A 10,143-nucleotide genomic window follows, 5' to 3' on the forward strand; every position below is an offset into this window, starting at 1 on the left:
AGGACATGATTAAGTCTTCTTGACTTAACTTATATAGTTACCCGATGTCATATCTCTTCCTTATCTTTTTGTTTTTAAGTTATTTACTTTACATTTTTGCTGCATTTTCAATTGTTTTCATAAAATGTTTTTAAACTCTAAATTATCATATGATTTGTTTTTAAATCAACAATTTTCAGACCGTCACAATCCACCTTTCTCTTGTATATGGAGGCACATGTCCAACAAACCTGTTAATCTAATTTGTTGGTCCTTATATTCTTAACCATCCTCAACCGATGTGATACTAAAGCATGACCACTTTATGGACCTAAGGTTCTTTATTCGTTATTAGATTATGGATGATGTCATTTTTCTTATAGGACCAATGAATGGTATTGAATGAATTGGGCTCTTGACCAGATCGAGCAATTGGTAGATTTGTAGTGTGATAGAAGTAATGCATACACATACTTACAATTGTACCACCTTGGCTTTCTACATTGTTTAATTTATACTACAACAAACCACCAATCACATTTTAACATTTACTTTGTGTACTTAATGATAAATGTGTTTTTTACAACAAAATAATTAAGTTTATTATGCATATAAACAAGACTCCGCCTCTCTGAAAAAGTATGCATTCATTTTTTTCTTCTTAGTCATCTCATTTGTGCATGTACATGAGCAAAAAGTACTTTTCATTCTTTCCTTCTCATTCATTATTTTCTTATCATTCATCTCATTCTTTTCTTATCATTCATACCATTTGTGCATTCATTAATTTTATTTTCATTCATCTCATTCTTTTCTTTTCATTCATCTCTAGAAACCTTACTGTTACAATCTCTCTATCAAAGTTTCAACCTTTGCAAATATTTTAAGTTTTAATTTTATAGAGTAGGGTTTGGCATGCACAATTACACCATGGTCCTAACCGTCATACCTCAAAATTCTCCCTCCCTCTTTTCATCTTTTCATTCAACATGTGACTTGAGATTAATCTGCAATCATATGCATCATGCATTCATTCTCACAAACATCGTAGATTCAAAGTCTGTGAATAACATAATTATGTCTTGCTTGATTCTTGGGGGATTGCATCATGCCCTAGTTTCTTGCCTCAAGACTTTGTTTCATTCATTGCTTTGTATGCTTGACTAAGATGTGGTCATATGTTATTCATGGCCACATCCTATGCTTCATATACAAGTTTGGTTTAGATTCCTTCCATTTGGTTGTTTAGCTTACAGATGTTGGTTGTCATATTTGATCCATTCATCTATTACGTTGTATTTTAGGTTTCATCACATGCATGATAGTATGGATTGCATCATTCTTACTTAGGTTGACTTTTGGTCAACCAGTTGACCAAAGTCAATGGTTGACTTTTTGGTCACCAGTTGACCAAAGTCAACCATTCCAATTGGAACCTTTCCAACTTAACCCGGCTTGTTCCCATACCATAATTAATAATTAGGTTTTTATAGACAACAACATCGATTATAATCCTTTCCATTGATTTGTTTCTATTCACATTAACGAGTCATGAGTAACTAAGGCGTTAAAAGCTTTCATTAAATTTCTAATGCTCTTCCCATGTTGAATTTTCACTTTCAATCTCCATTAACATTTTGATTAATATTTCCAAATCCAATTGCAATTTAGTTTTGAAATCATTTCAAATTAACTTTAATTAACATTTTGAAACCATTTCATATTATTTTTAATTAATATTTTGACCTTTTTAAATTAAACTTGTCAAAATCACTTCAACATTTTAAATCCATTTTCAATTAACTTTGAAACCATTCCCTCAACATTTTAAATCCATTTTCAATTAACTTTGAAACCATTCCCTCAACATTTTAAAACCTTTATTAATGTTTAATTTTCCATTCCAAGCCCTCTTTCTAACATTTGGGTCTATCACACACTTAAAACCATTTGAATTTAAACATTAATCAATTAGCATTTAAAGTCAATCTCAAACTAATAAAAAAATCAATTCCATAAAACCCACATTTCTATCCAAACATTCAAGACATAACATTCAATTAAATTCAAATCATTTCATGTACATTTTCATTCATAACTGATATTTTATTCCCTAAAGCTAACCGATCCCATATTCTATAAATAAATTCAAACCGATCCCATATTCTATAAATAAATTCAATTGATGCATTCCACATAGTAAACATTCCACGCCGGCCATTCTCAAGCAGCCTCGGATAAGCATAGCAGGAAAAATCTCAATCACTACAATCTACGTATAACAAAGGATTTAGTGAAACATATTCCGTTTTTCTTTAACAAGCATAATTAACATAACTTCCTAACAATCCCTAGTGCTTCTGATTTTAATAAGCAGTGAGCAAGCAGTTTTGAACAACTTTCATGATCAGGTTCATTTTCTAATAATTAACTCAACATTTGGCATAGTGCAGTAGGCGATTCAAAATAAATCCAGTTTCCAAATAGCAAGGCACATGACAACAAATACAAGATCAACTTAGGCCGAGTTCTTAACAATGCCAAAGTTAATTCACAAAGGTCAAACATAACAATTTTCAAATAATCTAGCTAAACCCAATCATAACCGCCTTCATTGCTAAATCTGTTTTGATTCAATCTATTGGATGAGATTATATTTTTGCTGACAGTCCCTTCATCAATGACAAACTAATTCCATTCAAAACCTCATAGCCAACCTTTTAACTATAACTAAGCCAACCAATAAACCAGTTCATAATGGAGAACTAACCTAGAGCTAGCCATAACTGAATTTAATTGACAGATTACTAACAGAAATTGCAATAACTAGTCTAAAAAAATTTACTCAAACATATTCTCATAACTGAGTCTATAATTAACATGACTAATTTCTACATTTCACTAATCATTTCATTGCATTTTGATTTTCTAACCAAACTGTGCATTTGTAACCAACTGTGAATTTTGAGATAATTTCATGTGAATTTCGATTTAATTTCTAACCGACTATGGATGTTATAAAAGCATACCTTGCTCCATCATTTTCGTTTCAGTTCTTCAATCCTCTCCAATCTTCATATCTCTCAACCTCACTTCACCTTTCCACGACCCTCACTCTCAATCTTCTTCTCCATTCTGCATCAGTGCTACTCGGCCTGCATATGTGTCATTCGGTAATCTCCTTCACACTGCACCAAAGAGCTTATCCATTCTGCAACTTCTTGATCCTGCGACAAAAAATTCACACTGCATCAAAATACTTCGCATGGCATCGCTCAACAACAAGCAACAACGCAGACAGATTGAAGAAGAAGAAGAGGCATATGCTGAGTAAAATACCGGTACCTGTTGTGTCGCAGGGTCAAGATCCGAATCACATTACGGTTCATCATCAAGACTTGAAGAACAAAACCTGCACACACATCACGCAAACACCAAATTCAATTGCGCCATCAAAGCAGCAACACAATGTCACAGCTAGAGATAGGGTCGGGACCTAACTTTTAAGGCCCCAAAATATAGGGGGCCCAAAATTCTAAAACTAAATGAGCCCCAAAATATATAGGTCCCATAAACTAAAGACCCATAAAATTTAAGTAAAACCTTAAGGCCCCATCATTTTTTAAAGTTGATTTTTTAAAGAAAAAAATTGATTTTTTTTTAAAGAAAAAATTATTTTATTTTTTTATTTTCATAAAAATCATTTTTTTTAGAAAAATATCAATTTTTTTGTTTTAGAAAAAATTGATTTTGGCATTGATACATTGTTAGCTTGAAATCGGTGCAGTAGATGGGACTCATTTTGTCTCTGTTATGAAAATGTGCAGGTTATGTTAATCGATTATGATGTAGGGCTTTGTTTGTGGTCTACTGAGGAGAAATTGCAGGAAATGTTATATTCTGTCAAAAGAATTTCTACAGGGTGCTTTGCATTATGAAATTGACTTGGTGTGTGTATGGTTTTGAATTATTGTAGCCTTGTGTTTGAAATTTGCAGTGAGTTTACATGGACTATTTGGCCTTGTTGAGTGCCTTGGTATGTTTTATGCTGAAATTGGAGGGCCATGCGTGTTGTTGGAACTCGGTCATGGTATGCTTGGAATATATGGACTGACTTCAAACGGGCTTAGATTATAGTATGTATTTGGCTTGGTCATTTGCTTTGTAGTAATGGGAATAAATTTGTAATGAAATGTTTATGGAATTGAGTTTGTATGGAATGTGCAATTGGTATTGGATTGAATTTGAATATTTTAATGGAAAGATGTAATTGATGGCATAGAATATATATTGAATGTTGTATTGGATGAATATGGAGAATTATGAGTGTGCATTTAAATGTGTTGAATTGTATTGAATGGAAATTACACTTAAGTTGAATGAATTTTGATTAATTTGTAAAATGGAAATGAATCAAAGATTGGTTGGAAATTAATTGGTTGGAAATTAATTTGTAAAACTTCAATTATTATTAATTTTTTGTGACCCCTGAAGCCTAGACGCTCATTCAGTGTTCTATAGAGTCCTCAAACTTTGCCCATCCAACCCCTTGGTCTAGAGTCATACATGCAAAGATAAGATCCAAAATGTTTGGATTCATAACCTCTTTAGCTGGGAATCGAACACCTATATTGTTACTTTTGAATGTCATACCTTGGAGGGGAAGTCAATGAAAGGCCACTTGATGTCCTACTGATCATGGAGAAGCACTTACCGCGGGAAACCCTTACTATGTTTCCTTCTTGTTTCCTTTTAGTTCTTACATCTTGATATCATCAAACCAAAAATCAAATAGCATTGTTCTTTAAACCAACTATGATTCAACACGTCGTAGTTGGCCATGATGACTTTCACTAGAGTGGATGTTATGCATATGCGTCCTTTTGATCGCCACCTTCTCAAAAATATGGTATCAGGGGACGATTATTTTTTCCCAACATTAACTCTTTAACTATAGACACCTCTTGATATTGTGTCAGATACTCCAAAGGAAATGAAAACACATTGTCTTATCTATATCTGCACACTATCGCATCTTCTTTGGAAACTCCATTCCTTTTTCCATAAATTTATTCTTGGAATATTCTTGGAGAACACACTTTATAAAAGGTGTTGAGAGGCGTATACTCCTTCTATCTGGATGAAGGCGGCCTCTTAATGTATTTGAAGAAATGATTTTCTCTTCGTGTGCTAGTGTCAGTCTTATCTATGTTATAGTAAATCACATTACTTTCCTCCATTATCTCCTCATATTGTATAAACGATTTTGTTCACTCCAACAAATCGTTAAAGTTAATGGTTCTTTAAATTTAATGTTCTCATCGAACCATGTTCCTTTCCGAATTCCCATAACACCCTTGTCAATGGCATGTCTTTACTTTGTGGGATAACTCTCAAACTTTCCATGGATTTTAGTTATCTTCTGGAAGCAGTGAAGTGTGTCGTAAAACGTCTGCACAATTCACCCAAAGAGTTTATAGAAATGGGCTTAAGCCTTTGAACCATAACATTGCATGATTTTCATTGTGAGAACTAACTTGCATTTTGACAATCATTTTTCCGACTAGAAAATGAAGATGGTGTCCATGACTTCAACATAATCGTTGGGATCGGTTATCTTGTTGTATGTTCCCATCACCAAGCGCTTTTAGAGGTCCTTGGAAATGGGATAATTGTTAAACCGAACAGTAAACATATTTCTACTCAAGGACTCCTATTTGCACCAAGATCTCTTAGAGGAATAGGATGGTGATAGTCTTGTTGACGAACTTTGGTATGGAGGTCCTTCCACTACTACAAATAATCCTATTTCACTTTGTACGCGAAGGGAATATAACATCGATTATACTGGCGAGGTAACAAGGGGCAACATCCCCTAGGTTTTTGAATAACCGAGGGGAAAATGACACTAGTCATGGGTTCAATCCCTAGCAACTTTAAATCTCAACAACAACAACAACAACAGATAAACAAAATCAATAGAATTGTTAAATACTAAATTCCAACCACAATAAAAACAACAATATTAAATATTTTAGTTGATACAACTACAACTAACATTAATAAGTTATTTTCATGTTTTCCTAACTAACATTAAACATTTTTAATAAGAATTACTAGAGAAAAGATTATGTTCAGAAACTAACCATGAAATATTTGTCTACTCTTACTTTTCTTATCATTGTTTTTAAGTTTAAATTTCAGCATTTTGCATCCAAAATAGATAGTTGTGACATTCACGTTTTGATTGACTAGTGGAAGTTTCACGCGGATCACTAATGTTTCACGTGAATTGATGATTTTACAATGTCTTGATCATTGTTACTTTATAGATGGACGACAAAAATTCGTTACTTAATTTTTTCATCAAATTGGTCATACATAAAAATATTTAAAAATTAAAAATGCGCTACTTTACCTCTCGATTTTCAGCAAAACTGAGGTAATATGTCACAAAAAAGCTTTTAAAATTAAAAGGTGATAAAATATAGTTGATGGGATTCGAAAATGGGTACTCTAAATATTTTCCCCTCGATTTTTAGCAAAACCGAGGTAATAAGTCATAAAAAATTAAAAAAAATTAAAAGGTGATAAAACGTAGTTGTTGGAACTCGAAGACATGTCCTTTAAATACTTTGAAGATACACCACATCCATGAGACTATTATGAATACTACTATAAATAATATATTTTATGATGAAATTTTCACCTTTACCCAATAAAAAATCGATGTGTAAATCATAGACGCGTCACTTTTTTTAAATACCATATATTTCTTTGATTTTGCTGAAAACTGAAGGGTAAAGTATTCAGAGGACACACATTTGAATCCCAGCATGACTACCTTATGATTTTGAGATTCTAAATCATTATTTTGGGAAAACTATCCTCAACGATATCAAAGGATAATTGCTAGAGGATGCCATAATCCTTGTGATCTAACCGTTTGAAGTAGATGCATAGATATTTGTGAATGTCTTATGAATTATCTCAGCTCTCTTGACTATGTAAGATGATGTCAAATGGGTTAAACCTTTGTCCAGACCGAGACCGAAACCTACAGTATAATTGCTTTAGAGAATACAAAATTCAAGTTAAGGTTTAAATTGTAGCTCGTAAAATACCAAACTTGATTTGAAAGTCAATAAGTTTCATGCATTCTCATTCATCTTTGTGTATGCGTGTTATAACCGAATGCAACTTGGTAGTTCTACCTAATTTTTTATTTTATTTTTATAAATTGGATATTTTATACGCTCAATTGAAAATACTAATCCCTCAAATTAAAGAGGACCACAATGATTCATAGAGATTTCCCTCAAGAGAATTTAACACTATTAAGTGTCTAAAACTGAATTCAAAATCGAGATTGTGATAAAACTGAAAAAAATCTCTTATTATTTCAAGTGTATATAACTGGAAATGCTTTTAATTTAAGTTTAGGAAAAAAATCATTAAAACTTTTTAGTCTTTAAACCAATTCAATTTAGTTGTAAATGAGATAAAAAGTTGATTAATAATGGAGTTTGTATGATCATACTATTAAATTTTGTATTATACCGAGTTAAGAAGGAGAATTACATTATATAATCGAATGTGGTAGTTGTTATGGTTAAAATTTTGTGTAGAAAAACGTCAATTCCGTGTATATTTTGTAACAATTGGGATTTATTTTACACTCGTATCTCACATTATTCATTTTGAATAAACAATTATAAAAATCTTGATAACAAATAGTAATCTATATATACATCCTTTATTGCAAATCAATTTGTCGCGTTGTCCACAACCTATAGGATATCAAGAACAATATACAAAATATAAACCAACTTCTGAAAACAGCCGCAATATTGTGTTTAGGTAGAACGTGTTCCACATGCGCGAGCCGAAATGTGCCTACTACAGCTAAATAATGTCATGCAAAGTTGAAAACAGAACCCCTTTTTCAGCTCCAATGGGTTCATGCACCATCCCAATTTCCATAGTTACTTTCTTTGTCACTAACCAGTACACGGATTCATTCTATATTTCCTTGCGTATTCCTACATTCACCAGGACCAAAACTGCATTTTTTGTCTTTCTACTTTTATGATCCATAACCAAACCAAACTAAACCGTCACACTCACGTTGAATTGCCAAAAAATCACCAATTATTTGCACATATGCAGTGCATTTCCGATTGACACATATGCTTAGAATTCTTGTGTAGATTCTAAATAAATTTCATTGCCAGTATTTGAAGTTGGTGATTCTGTTTAGCCTTTATATGAGGTTCGTTTGCTTTAATTTAAATATTTTTTTCTTCTAAATTATCATGACATAAACAACTTCTTAGTCTATAAACCTAATTAATGACCCGAAAACCCAAACCCAAACGGGCCGTCTAGGCCCGACAAAAACGCATTTTGATTATGCTGATACAAATTGAAATTATCATTATCGGTAACCCGGTGAGTCTTCATGCCACTCTGAACCTCTTCTTCCGTGGGGTTCCTAAATCCCGCCGAGAAGTCCATCTGGCCAAACGGCGGAGCTGAAGGGACACAAAAGTCACTACAGCTGTAATTCAACATCCCCTGTGTTTGGCTCCCGGAATCAAATTCGGGTATCGAGTCAAACTCCGTTGGGTTAACCCAATCAGAGAAAATTCCGGCGCCCATGTTATGAAACCCGAACTTCTCCTCTTGCTGTAACATTCTGAGCGATGTCACCCGCGGAAGCGCAAAGCTCTGGTCGTCAATTACCGGAAACGAATCCGACATATCCTCCACATGGGAGGATGAAGAAGGCGATGAACCATTGCTATATTCTTTCCCAGAAAACGATTGAACTTCCTTTTGCGAGCTTGAGTTCTTCTTGTATATGCGACACAAAACCCAATCATCCAACTGCATCATAATAGCATCACATAAGTTAGATTCTCTTTCGTTTGGTAATCAAATAAAATACTAGCAGGAATATAGGATAGTGTTACATACTTTGGAGCTACCAAGGTTGTGTTTTCTTGAAGTGTCAAGAAGGCGATACTCATGCATAATCCAATTCGTTTTGGTGCCTTTTGGTGCTTTACCAATATAGAAAACAAGTGCTTTCTTTATGCCAACTTTTCTACCTTCAGTGGTGATGATTTTGTCAGTTCCAGTAGCTTTCCAGTAACCCGACCCAGCAACTCTGTTTGGTCGTGAACCATTAGGATATTTTCTGTCCCTTGGACTGAAGAAATACCACTCTTTCTCACCGAAATTCGCTTTACCTGCAAAATTAGAACATTAAATTAAAAAGCTTCCAAAAGATAGAAATAGTGAAATATTAACCGAAATAATGGTTGGGGATTAGTTACCTGGAAGAACCCATGGATCGAATTTGTATAAATCAATTTCAGCAATAATTGGCAAAGAAAAATGGTGTCCTGCCACTTTGCGACATAGGTACTGAACAAGAAGCTCTTCATCAGTAGGGAAGAATCTGAAACCAGGAGGTAAACTCAACTGGGAGAGAGGATCTTTATCTGGAACTCCCATTTTGATGATATAAAACAGAGAACAATGAGCCAAGAAAACACGTGTTTCTTTGTTAATTTTTAATTTTTCTTTTTCTTTCTTTTTCTTTTTCTAAGCAACTGGTGGCGGTTATTTATATAGGCATAAAAAATGCATCGTGATCTTTGTTGTTGTACTGATGTGGGACCTACTTGAGTTTTGGGCCATTAAAGAAATGCCACGTAAACGGTTTGAAAAGATGATTATGCGCACAAGCTTATCTTCTTACCGTACGGTCCGTGGCCTTTGACGGGTCCGATTCAATGTATATCGAACTGTTATAATTTAAAGCAAAATAATAATTTCTTCTCTTTACAGGATAAAGACATGAATATATATTACTGTTACAAATAATGATTGTAATACACTACACAAGTCCTTTCATAGGATATTCTCTCGAACAAAACGTCTTTCTATATGATTTACATGCATATAGTACATTTTTGGATAAGTCTTATCTTATCAAATACTACTAGTATGTTTTAGCTTAGAAAACCACACTTCAATCAAATCAAGGATAGTCATCAACCTTATTATATCTAGTAAAATTTTGATTGTATAATTTATCAATTGCCAAATAGAACCCTAGCCACAAAATTAAGATTTTTTTTTAATTTTTAAAAA

General features: G+C 33.3%; 1 protein-coding gene and 1 long non-coding RNA gene across 2 annotated transcripts; both read right to left on the bottom strand.

Moving 5' to 3' along the window:
* Positions 1-1,626: 1,626 nt before the first annotated feature.
* LOC127135528 (uncharacterized) lies at positions 1,627-3,490 on the bottom strand. Its single transcript, XR_007808599.1, has 3 exons — positions 3,325-3,490; positions 3,009-3,206; positions 1,627-2,251 (listed from the first exon to the last, which is right to left on the bottom strand). It is a non-coding gene; the product is annotated as an uncharacterized LOC127135528 (long non-coding RNA).
* A 4,226-nt stretch (positions 3,491-7,716) lies between these two features.
* Positions 7,717-9,614, bottom strand: LOC127075465 (NAC domain-containing protein 72). The gene is made up of 3 exons (XM_051016930.1): positions 9,321-9,614; positions 8,959-9,233; positions 7,717-8,868 (listed from the first exon to the last, which is right to left on the bottom strand). The coding sequence occupies exons 1-3, from the start codon at positions 9,499-9,501 to the stop codon at positions 8,329-8,331; spliced, it is 996 nt and encodes a 331-aa protein (XP_050872887.1). The 5' UTR covers positions 9,502-9,614; the 3' UTR covers positions 7,717-8,328.
* Between the last annotated feature and the right edge of the window lie 529 nt (positions 9,615-10,143).

This window comes from Lathyrus oleraceus, chromosome 4 (genome assembly GCF_024323335.1).
Source record: "Lathyrus oleraceus cultivar Zhongwan6 chromosome 4, CAAS_Psat_ZW6_1.0, whole genome shotgun sequence".
Classification (NCBI taxonomy): Eukaryota; Viridiplantae; Streptophyta; class Magnoliopsida; order Fabales; family Fabaceae; genus Lathyrus; species Lathyrus oleraceus.